Here is a 12,707-nt window from a genome sequence, read left to right as displayed (position 1 = left end):
ATAATAATTATACGATAGAGTTTTTATGTATATAGTTTATTTGATATTATTTCTCTTTCACTTCATTAAATTATTTAACAGAAATTTTCCCAATAAAATTGCTTTACACAATCCACAAGACAAGTAATTCAAATTTATATTTTAATTCTATATATAAATTAGTTATAACTAAATGTTTCAATGAAAATAAAATTCATTAAGTTTGAACATACCTGTTTCACTAAGAGAGTATGTTCTCCACGAAACCCTTGCATGTCACCTCCTCCTGAAGCAGGATTTCTGTCTGGGTCCCATACCTCCTTCTTTTTATTGCTGTCAAGGGTAAGTCCTAAGGGAATAAAAATTTCTCTCTTAAAATGCAGAAATAACAATTACCATGTTGTTTTATGTTTTTAATATCAATCATTATTAGTATTTGATAGTTTTGAATTGTTAATGTATTGCATTATTTGGAGCAGCCTTGTAATGGTCGAGCTTTGATCTATCTGATACATTGATCATTTCGAAAGTTATACTAACATTGAGACATAAATTTCCAACAAAACTGTTTAAGGAATTCAAAAACTTGCAAATCCTACTATGATTTAAGCTGATGTCACAAAGAATAAAAAAACTGTAGGTAAACTTCAAAATCTTACCACTAAAACATGTGAATAACTCAGAACTTATATATTATTATGTAACCACAGGAAGTTTACAGTAAATTGTAAACTGGTAACCTTACATTTAATACTAATTAAAAGTAAAATTGTAATTTAGTAACTATCAATTAAGACAAAATAATTTATAATAAGGGTTATATAGTTAAAGGGCCATTTTTTAAACATAGCAGAAAAATGCCTAGAGTAGCGGAGCATGTAACTGATATGCAAACAGCTACTTTTCCAGAATTTGTAACAAATAAATTACTACTATATTTTCATCACAGCACAAAACAGGTTTGGGGATGGCCAAGATTAAATAAGTAATAGAAAAGATTAACAAAAAAAAAAAAAAAAGAAAGTTCTCCTTAATTAACTTACTAGCAGATTGTATATATCTTTATATTTACCCTTAATGGTACACAGAGCCTTATTCAATTGTGTATGGGACAAAAATGAAAATCTAAATGGAGGTAAAAAATTCAATATTTTTGATGTCCACATGCAATGACAATCCAGAGATAAGAACTTAATTATATGGCTGCAGGATCCGATAGATTAAAATTTAATTAAATAAAAAAACAAATAATATTGACTATTGGACAGGGATCGGATATTTTAGGATTTCGGTAACAATTGTAATTAGAAATCCAATATAATTAACATCTAGTTCACATAAAAAACATATATAGTATTTATGGATATTCTTTATTAATTATCTTTTATCTGGATCATTTAATTATTAAATAAAGATGTTGCATTATTGACTTGATCTATCTTAACTTTATACTTGGTTTATCATATTAATCACAATTATAATAATTATATTTATAACTTAAGTCATTGTTTTTGTACACATACTGATCATACTTGATAATTAAAACAGTTCTGGTGATGAACGGTGGTATATAATAATATATACATATACATATTTCATATATATAATATATATATAAATGAAAAAGGGTACTACAGTTGTCAAACATTTCACCTCCATAGAAACCGTGTAACATGAGCTAACCATTACACATAAATCAGTTATTTATTCTAAACAAAGTCGACACTCGTTTCGCTAGCAGTCTTACTTTTGGAATGCAATCTAAAATAAGCTTCTAAGATCTTGTTGGAATATTGATGCCATGTTGGAGTGACATTTTGGAACTATTACCTTTATAAACAATTATAAATAGGGAATTAATTGTTGATTTAACTTAAATACAAGAAAATTTTTCACAGACCTAGAAAGAAAACAGCTTAAATGACAGCGTAATCAGATATAAAAGGAAACCATGATAATTACATCCAAAGAAACATAGTTTTAATTAAAGTCAATACCAGTTGTCCATAAAATTGAATAATTACTCAAATGATGAATGAGCTAGTACAATAAGAAACCTTTTACATCAACAAAGGTAATACAAAACATCAATAGGAAAACACTTCCAATCAGTTAAGCTTACATGCTGGGTCAGGTATTCTACTATAACAAGATAAATAACAGAAACATCAACAAACCGTAAAAACACTTATAAAATCAAAATGAGAAAGAATATAACCAATAAGCCCATAAATAAATGAGTACATTTTCACATAAAACTAAAATTAGTCAGAAACTATGTGATCTGCAATGTAACTGGGAACTACCAAACATGATATGAAATATTACCATCAATTATTCCTTTAAATACAGGTTACATTTATCACAGAACCTATTTCCTAGTAGGTTCCAGACTAAATTGTTTTTCCAATTTTCACACTATTAAATTCATCAACTAATAGGGTGCTATTAGAATAATAACCGCAATAAATAGTTAACAAATACCAAATAAGTACAATGTCAAAATGCACACTTCCACAAACCTTTAACCTTCCATGTTGAAATGCAAGGGTTTAGCATGAGTGAAAAAATAAAATAAACAAGAGCATAAGCAACATAACATAAGAGTAGATTAAGAATAAAGATACTTTATAATTTAAGCAATATCGCAGAATCCAGAACTTATGCCAATATTTCAGTAAAACGAGTGTAGAAAAGGCAGAAATGAGAAAAGCATGCACACACAAACCATAAGTGTACAACACATAAAATGGAGAAATTATTGTTGGTAATAATCATAACAAACATTTTCATTAATTCATGTAATTCCTTGGAGCATCCTTATTTCTTAGCTAGTAAGAGGACTGTTTACTAGTAATAATATAACCTACTTCACTAAATATTAAAAAAACATTACAAAATAACATTTAAATTACACAACAAATCGAGTTTCATTGTAATTCTTTCCACAATGTAATTCAAACATCAGTAACAACGCAAGGAAATATGGCCAATAGTTTAATGTGATACTAGCAACTCTGTTTAACATGTTAATATGAAGTAACAACACACAATTGAGAGAAAATTGGGAAGGTAGGCATTGAATTCATAGCCAGCAAAACTTTAAATTACAAAACACAGTAATATTAGTGTAATATTGGATACCGAAAGGGTAACGCTTACATTTAGGCTTGTAGTTATTAAATGAATAGAGCGTTACTCATATAGTACATGTAAACTTAAGCAGAGAATGTTAGATTATTACAATAAATGATCAATAAAATATAAATACGTACCCCAAAAGTAATCTTCTGTCATGATGGTTTCGGTAAATGTGGATAAATGTAAGAAGTAATGCAACGGAGAGCCGGTAGTTTAATGGCGGAGTTGTTAGAGAGTGGTGGACAAGTTTCAACAGAAGGTGACCAAATCGTTCTATAAAATACCAATTGTCCGTCAATAATTTACATTTTACGAAATTAAAATTTAATAAATAATTTAAATAATAAAAAAAAATCTTGTAGTACATAATGATATTTGAATGCCACAATAACACCAAATATATTATTTTATTTGGAAATCAAATTACCTCTATAGTTACGTTAATCTGATTTAAATTACAAACACTTGGTGATTTTAGGAGAAAAACCTCGATTTGCTTTATATTGAAAGAAATAATATAAAGATTAAATATGATATACGTTTTACCAGATTTTAGTAGTTACTGAAGAATATGAAACCTCAATCCTTAAATTATTAACATAATTTTGAAATTTTAATATGCCAATTACAGCTACGCAGAAACCTTTACGTACATTAATCGTTTATTTACAATCTTTATTGCATCAAAAGGAAGGATGAATTTGATTAAGCCGTATTAAATGAATTTAATATTGAATAGCTCTTTATATTAAGATTTGATAAATTATTATATTCCACATTATACTTATTAACAACTTCTCCTCTAAATAATTGGATAATGAAGTTAATTTAAAATATTTTTTAGAAAATATTCAAAAAACTTTACCTGCCCTAGACTACCTATACTTTGACGTAGGGATTTGAAATCCAATACACAAATACATCTAAAAGGAAATTAAAAACTGAATCTGCGGAGGGAGGACAAGCCTATAACTTACCATTCCATTCCTGTAAATAATCTTTTTAAACGTTGTTTACAACCTTCTAAACCATGTTTGGGAGAATCCTCGGAAAGTAAGGATTCATCGTTTCCATAACCATAAAAAAAAACATTCATATCCTGTTACAGTTTCTTAATTAGTTGTAACAAAGGAAATTTTAGTTAAGTCGTTACAGGAAAATCTGGTGGCATCATCGAGAACACCAGCAATTTTACCAAATGTGCGCGTTCCGGTAATGGGACCGGTCCTGCCGTGCCAAGACTTGCTTTAAAAATAAAAAATAATTGCAACTAACTTGAAAATTCTGTCTTACAGTGTCAGGTGAAATAAAAACATTGGGTAAGCAAGTACAGTTCAGAGATTAGACATTACAATCCACGAGATAGCACTCATGTCAGTGATGATGTGCTCACCTCTCAGCTTGTGTTATTTTAGCCAAGAACAGATATTCTTGGATGAGGCACAATAATTATTCTAAAGAGTGGAATGGAATGGAACCAACTTTTCAATAGTATTGTGTAATTTTTCACGTGTCTGTATAGTTGTTATCTTCGCTTCAGTGGTTTTCATACATCCCATAGTTTTTGAAATATACGCATAAATATTCAATTCTAAAAATATTACGTGCATAATAATAATATTTAAGGAAACGAAGATTTGACGCCAATACCACCGATCACTATCCCTACATATCTGTCCAGTGGCGGCTGTCTAAACCCAAGACCACCGGACCAGTCTTGACGCAATTCTTCACCTATGATTCGAAGGCATTTCCACCGACTTCCTCACATCCACCACGCTTGGGACTTCCCTACGGGGTAATGAGAACCGCACGAGGCATGTCTGTAAAAACTGATCACAAAATTATACTAATAAGCTCGTTTTGAAACATGCATGTGCGTATTCACATTTAATAAACACTTGTCTATATCTCTTGTGGAAGAAGTTGTAGAAGATGAGGAATGTTTCCAATATTGTTTCTCGATATTTAACGACAGCCTGCAGCGGGAAATGTTGGCAAGTTCGGTATAAATGTGTTTTAGTAAAGCCAGGAAGTGAGCTGTCGTGAGTAAATAATCTTTTTCATCATTAGCTCTAGAGTGGATCCAGAAATTGTATTTTGGAGCCCTTAAAAAAAAAAAACTTTATAAGGTTTTTTATTGATTTAAATTCCTGATTCCCGGCTAAAGTCAATAAGAACGGGAGTTTCATTGTTTTTACATGAAATTCAATGCACGATTAACAAAATAAAAAAAAACGTTCTGGAAAATTATTCGGCTTTCAATGAGATTCAGATTCAAACAATTTAGGTTTTGTATTGTAAGAAGATAGTTGACCGTATGAAGCCATCAACAGACAATTCATTTCTAATTTTTATTAAGTTTATTTCTAATACGGGCCGTTTGTAGCCAAGGAAGTTGAGGCCCCACCTTAGCAACTTGGAGACTGCAAATGCACTAATGCCTAAGGCCTAGATATGGAACTAACTGTCAGATCCTGAGGGATTAGCATATGTCCTAAATGGATAAGCATAGCTCATATATTTGAAGTTCAGTAGGGGCACTTACCTATAATTGATAAATTTGATTTTTTCATAGTTGGCCTGAAGAACCATCCTGCTATACTTGTCCAGTTAAGACATAAGCCCTATCTTCTGAGTATGTCCATGGAGGGTCTCTCGCCTCCCAAGTCTGACTCTGTATTCAAGTCTTCCTTATTAAGTTGATACAGAAAAGTGGTTCACAGGAGAGTCTAGCACACATATTTTTTGAGAAGTTATTGTTAAAACTGCTTTATTATTTACCTTTCCTGCTTAGTGGGTTGGGGCTTTTGTGATTTGGGAACCATTGGTATGGAAGGTGCTGGTTTATTTTGTTTCTTTTGACCTTAAAACTTATGTATTTACTTCTCTATTCTGCTAATGTCTTACTTTTCATAACTTAAAAGGTTTGTTTTTCCTTAAAGTCTAAGCTATTTTATTAGTTTATAAAAAAAGAGAACCACTGTCTTCAGAACTAAACTTATGCCTATACTTTTGAAAGTTTAACAAAAATTTGATACTGCAGCGAACTGGGCCTGTGTTCGAAAAAATGTAAAAGATAGTGAATTCACACTATTTTCTTTGATTGAGGTACAGGCCCTGATTTCGTGTAGCTCTAGCACTCTCGACAGATAATTTTTATTTCTTTGTATAACTAATAGTAGTTCAAAAAATAATCTGAAGGTCCCCACTCGGTTAAAGACAGTCCTGCCTATAAAAATTCAACATTTCAAGCTATTATATTATATTTTAACCCACACATATAATTCAATATTAAGTTGTTTTTTAAAACAGACTGTTAATAAACAAATGTTTTTACAGCTTTTACATATATCATAACTACCATTAGCAAAACATTAGTTATAGTAGGTACGTAATATAGCAAAATGACTTCTAAATTTATTTCTACTGAATTTGTTTGAGTTTTATTTTTAAGCATACTGCATGTAAAGTAACATATTTCTCTGTGTCTGACCAATACGATATATTAAGCACAGAGATATTACAAATCTTTCTGTTGTGCTTTTTTAAGCAACTACCTACAATTTTTTTTAGGATTTGATGAATACTTTTGAAAGTAAAATCAGTACCCTATACATTAAAACTTTTATCGATTCAGACCTCACACCCTCAAATACTGGCACTCTTACTCTTACAAATACTTAGATAAATAAAGAACAGATGAGGTACCTACAACAATACTGCCATTTGTTAAAAATAGGACTTCTTACAGAAAGGAGTGTAATAACACCCTCAGGATCTTCCATATTTCCGATAGCAAATCCCCATAAATTTATCTCTAATACAGTAAGTTGAAGGTACAGATCTCAAATATCACAATAATATTCCATTGTAACAAAATAGATTAAACCAAAATTTAATCTTAATAAAGATAACTGAACAAATAAAGTGTTTAGGATTTGTATATAATGTCCATACTCATTATAGCCATATTAAATTAATTAATAACCACATCTAAAAATTATGAAGAAACCAAACTAACAACATGATGAATAAATATTAAGATTTTGAAGGTTAATATAAAATATGGAATACATAAATCAAATATGACATACAAAGCATTTTTCAAACACCATTGTATTACAGAAAAATTTAATCTGGTTTTATTAATGGCTTAATTTCTCTTAAGATGTCCCTATTCTAGAAACAATGTAAAAATATAAATAATTAATTGTAATAATTAATAATTAGTTGGCTTGTAATTTAAAAATAATAAAAACATATAACTGTGTTAATTGAAAAAGAAAACTTTATTTTTCAAAGCACAAGGTACAACACAAACTTTCATAAACATAAAAATTATTGTTTTGAACATAACATAAATTTTTTAAATGTATAACTACACAATCATGAGGTAATATATTATACTTAATATTGTGAAAAAATAATTCACAAGTCATTTGTCAATTATTGACTGCAATGGAAAAAAGATTCAACTTTGGTCTTAAACAGCCAATTTAAAATAAAATGCTGGTTATTCATATTAAAATCTTATTTTATTATTACTCAGCACATAATAATCCAAAGCCATTGAAAACATTTTTAAAAGTCAGACTTAATTAATATTAGGAACTTTGGTTTTAGCAATATGAAATATATAAATAAATATTGCTGTTGTTTACTTTTCCGGTAAACGAGTCCAATCAACTGGCTTTTTACCAACCTTTTCCAAATATTCATTGCACTTTGAAAAGTGCTCACAGCCAAACCAACCCCTTGAAGCTGACAGTGGAGATGGATGAACCGTTTTTAAAACAAAATGCTTCTTCTGAAAAAAATAAAAATACATAAATATATTATCGTGATAAACGACATGATTTACATTTAAATTTACAAAATAGCACCATCATGCGAGTGCATACAGTGTAATAGGTAACAAATGAGTTGTGGGGAAGAATAGGAAGTTTTTTTCAGTTCTCATCATTCTCACACTACACCAGGACTAGAAAGCTCTATGAAGCCTCAAAACCCTGACGAATTACACGTTCTACATAGAAACTAATATATGAAGACAACATTAGATGTTTATGACCTTCTGGGTAAAATAAATTTGCAAATAAGCATCACCATATATAACTGTCAACATATAAACATGGAAAACCAAGGAGCATGAACCTGAGGCCCTCTTGTACTCTGTTAACAAATTAACAATTACTAAATGCATAACTATTAAAAAAAATTCAAGAATATGCTCACTCGTGTACAGATTTTCATGTTAACTTCAAGAAAACTGTGTGTAGGAAATAAATATGTAAAAAATAGGAAATCAAACCTGGGACGTAGTTAATACTTTAAAGTATTTGGGTGCACTAATGACTGAAAATAATAAAATGGTAGAAGAACTGAAAGCAAAGATGACCGGTAATAGATCCAGCTTTGTCATTAGAAAAATTCTGAATTACTGAGTCCTGTCTCACAGGATTAAGATTATGGAGTATGAGAAAGTTATGAAATTTGTTATTACCTCTGGTTTTGTGACCTGGGTAATATCTAAGGCCTAAGATAGCAAGTTGATGGGAAACCCGAATTTTGTGCGAGATATACGGCCCAGTATGTGAACATAGATAATAGAGAATTCTTACTAACAAGAAATGTCAGATGTAAGAGAGAGCCAAATCAGATAGCTGGTTCATATAGCAAGGAAATCAATCCTCAAACACTTATTCGTAGACCAACGTATGGAAAATTTGGTAAAGGAAGAGAAAACCATGCTTGAGATAGCTGGACGAAGTGGAGGAAGATTAAACGAGAAACCCAGGTTCTTATAGGATCGTAATAGTATCAATAAAAAATAAATTTACAAATTTTTAAGAAAACTTAGATAAGTATATTCTAATACATCATATTCATGAGGTTTAGAGATTTAATAAAAAACAAAATAACCTTATCAACAAAATCAGCCTTTTTTTGTGCATAGGCGCCCCATAGTAAAAACACAATTCCTTTTTGATTTTCATTAAGGTATTTGATAACAGCTGTTGTCAACTCTTCCCAACCTTGGTCTTTATGTGAATTAGGAGCATTCTTTCTAACCGTTAAAACAGCATTGAGAAGCAAAACACCTGAAAAATACATAAAATAAAACCTATTCATATCAAACCTCATCGATTTTATCACCAAATCATATCATACATTTTAATCAAAGATAAAATACCTTGTCTAGCCCAACCAACTAAATATCCATGCTTTGGTATTTTAAAATCATTTATGTCACTCTCCAATTCTTTATACATATTAAGTAAGCTGAAAGAAACAAATAAAAAAATAAAATAAAAATGAATACATTTAGATGTTTAGCTATGTAAAATATATAATTGAAACAGATACAAGAACATATTTTAAACTCATTGATTAAAGTATAAGATTTAAATTAGCAAATATATCCTTGACGGTATATAAACTTATTCTGGATATGTTCCAATGAGAAGCAGTATGTCTTCATCGGGTGATATGTTCACAGATTTTGAATATCTCATTCACCTTAAAACTTAAGGAAACATAAAAAATATTTTTAGTATGCTGTGTTTTCTATCCAAGCAATACAACTTTTTGTTGAGTATATTATTTAAGATACTGAAAGCAATACAATAAATACTCAACAAATAGTAATGACAGTGGAAAAATATATTTTAATTATCAAGGGATCGGAAAAAGGAAACAATAAGAAAAGAATAAAAATAATTTCTAATAATACAGATAACTGTTTATGTATTAGTGATCGGTTTTTGATCAAGACTTTATCTAAACCTAGCTAATGATTTAGCTAAAACTAGATATCAGAATGAAAATTTTTAAAATAAAAATACATTAATAAACCAATTGCTTATCAATTACTTCAAGAATTCAAGTTCAATAATAGAATTACCTAGGAGGTGCAGCAACACCGATAGGAACACTAAAGCATAAACCTAAAACAACACACAAGTAGATAATATTTATGTAAAATAATAAATTAATTAAAACAAAAATGAATTTTAAACAATCATTAACACAACCAAGAAATAAAATACTTACTACCAGTAATGAATGTGTAGGGCAGGTATAGACAAGGAGTTGTTTTACATAAGAACAAACAATTTACTTTGTCTGATGCAATTAACATTGACTGTTATAAACCATTCTCCAAGTTGTTAATAGTTTGACAATGTGAGAGAAAAGATCAATGGTCATAACTCATATATTACAAGAGGGAACACAGTAAGGCCTAATGTGTACATCTAATATACATTTTTCTAAAAAACTATTACTCATTTAGTTAAGATGAGAATATTTCCGAAGATCAACGAAAGGCCAAGAATCAGATTAATAGTACTTGCCTTCTAAGCTGTTCATGGGTTATTCCAGATTACATTTAATTAGTTCTGAATTATAAGTTTTAAAATTTTTTTATGTTAATATTTTATTAAAACTCAGCGATCAAAAAATTAAAAAACATTTAACACACCAGTAACTAAAAACTGTTCAATATTGTTTAAAAATTACCAAAACACTTAAATGACTTAAAAATAAGATTTATTTATTTAAAGACAAATAAAGCAGTGTCTATAATCTATAATTCTGTACAACTCATTCCAGCTTCCTTATTTCATTATCTTATTATGTTTACCATGAGCTTGTCCAGGATTGTGATATGGATCTTGTCCAAGTATAACAACCTTAATACTTTCGATGGAACACTGCCGTGTCCAAGTCCACACCATTTCGTCTGGAGGGTAAATGACATTTTTCTTCCTCTCAGAAACAACAAAGTCATTGAGCTAGAATATTAAGATAGAATAAAGAACTAAGCAATTCTTTAAAACCATAGGAAATAGTAGATACTGACCTTTTTGAAATAGGGCTTATCAAATTCATTTTTCAGTGCTTTGAACCAGGAAAGTCCCATTCTTTTATCCAAAATTTCTAACTTCTCACAATAACTAGACAATTCATTAGACAAAACATTGCATTGAGATGGGATGTTTTCTTTGGTTTCTTCCACTAAATGCAGAATTTTCATCTTTATTACACAAAACAAGGTTACAATCATAATTAAAATATTTATCCCATACCATTAGCTGATTCACACTCTGATAGCTTAGTTTTCTTAACACCTATAGCGGTATCTGAACTTTCTAAAGTTCTTTTAGCAGTAGGTGTAAAAAACGAATCCAATTTCTTTTGACTGCTCATTTCTGAACTTCCCCACGGTTTTTTTGTGGTAGGTGAAAAAAATGAAGACAATTTCTTCTGACAGCTCATCTCTAATCTGTTTGATGCTGATTGCGGTAAGCTCCAGAATTGAAAAAGGCGGGAAACCACCTGTTTGATCCTATTCCCCGATGGGAAAATAGCCATTATTTGTGAATAAATTTCCTGTGATTTGTAATTTATATAAATATCAGCTCACAACCACAAACCAATGCGGCATATTTGATCGAATATTATAATTTGAGATTTTGATCTAAAATGATTTATTTTAGATATATCCGAACTACATATAAAACTCAAAACCTTAAATCGTAGGAAAAAAAAGGGTAACTATAATTAGAATGATCATATACATTGTTTTTATAACTATAAAGGGAGATAAACGAAATCTCCTTGATAAGATCATTACAAAACTGATAACCTTCTACATGCATCTCAAAGGTAGGAGTAGTATCGAAACTGTAACCTACCAAGAAAAGTGAGGCCAAAAAGGCAGGGCTAATGAGCACGGAAGGCGTGTAAGAAGGGGGAAGGCCTCTTTGCCAGCTGCGCTGTCTGTTTATATTAACAGTAGTTGAGTTAACCTTGTGCACTAATTTCTACAAAATGGCTCAATGGATTTTCATTGTTGATGAACCAAGTTATTAGAAAAATTATTTACTTATAACATATATACTTTTCTGCTAACCGCAACCCCCGACCATCTTCTCTTATTATCTACGGTCAACTATCTTCACCTCACTATATACTTTTCATAGGAAGATAGTACGAGTGGCAGTCAATAAAAGTACAAAATAGTAACATAACTATTTTATACCTTTATAGATTGACCGACACTCGGATTATCTTCCAACAATCTACTACATACCGTCAACTATTAATCTTCCTATATTCTTTCCATGTTTGCTATTCAATGAACAATATTACAGATAATTACATAAATGGAGAAATCTATTTACTTCGACATAAACTTAATCACAGCGAGCTAAGTCAATTACTCTTTTTCTGGATTTCTCATTAAAATAGGAACAAGGCATCCCATTCCCCTGCAATTATGGGTGTTTCAAAGCTGCTCCTTGTTCAATGTATATCGTTAGTAAAATAAATTATATAGTTATGGTAAAAAAAAAATATTCGTCTTTTGAAATAAATCCTGGTTGGACTTCCTTTGCGTGGAAATCAGGAGAAAAAGAGTAGGAACAATTTTAAATGTTCTAGACGAAATCAGTCTTTAGCAATAAGCTCACAGACGACTCGAAAAGTGGTTTTGTCAAGTTTTAAATTAACTATTATTTTTAATAATTCCTGCAAATATTGGACTAACAGCTTACGCTTGGACTGGTAATGTGCTAGTA

The 12,707-nt window shown here is 30.1% G+C and overlaps 2 protein-coding genes across 2 annotated transcripts in view; both read right to left on the bottom strand.

The window, feature by feature from the left end:
* Positions 1-3,412, bottom strand: part of LOC106692516 (nucleoplasmin-like protein) — an 11,327-nt gene extending 7,915 nt beyond the window's left edge. Inside the window, exons 1-2 of the mRNA XM_014438495.3 lie at positions 3,255-3,412; positions 213-328 (exon numbers count right to left, since the gene is read on the bottom strand). Coding sequence (XP_014293981.1) covers positions 213-328; positions 3,255-3,276 — 138 coding nt within the window. The 5' untranslated portion in view covers positions 3,277-3,412. The remainder of the gene's footprint in view (positions 1-212; positions 329-3,254) is intronic.
* Positions 3,413-7,472: 4,060 nt separating this feature from the next.
* Positions 7,473-11,842, bottom strand: LOC106692520 (uracil-DNA glycosylase). Its single transcript, XM_014438499.3, has 7 exons — positions 11,214-11,842; positions 10,988-11,142; positions 10,769-10,919; positions 10,028-10,070; positions 9,317-9,405; positions 9,046-9,224; positions 7,473-7,930 (listed from the first exon to the last, which is right to left on the bottom strand). The coding sequence occupies exons 1-7, from the start codon at positions 11,497-11,499 to the stop codon at positions 7,781-7,783; spliced, it is 1,053 nt and encodes a 350-aa protein (XP_014293985.1). The 5' UTR covers positions 11,500-11,842; the 3' UTR covers positions 7,473-7,780.
* Between the last annotated feature and the right edge of the window lie 865 nt (positions 11,843-12,707).

The sequence above is a fragment of the Halyomorpha halys genome, unplaced genomic scaffold, assembly GCF_000696795.3.
Source record: "Halyomorpha halys isolate HHAL.00 unplaced genomic scaffold, Hhal_1.1 Scaffold58.1, whole genome shotgun sequence".
In the NCBI taxonomy this organism is placed as follows: Eukaryota; Metazoa; Arthropoda; class Insecta; order Hemiptera; family Pentatomidae; genus Halyomorpha; species Halyomorpha halys.
This window is presented reverse-complemented; position numbering and strand designations above follow the sequence as displayed.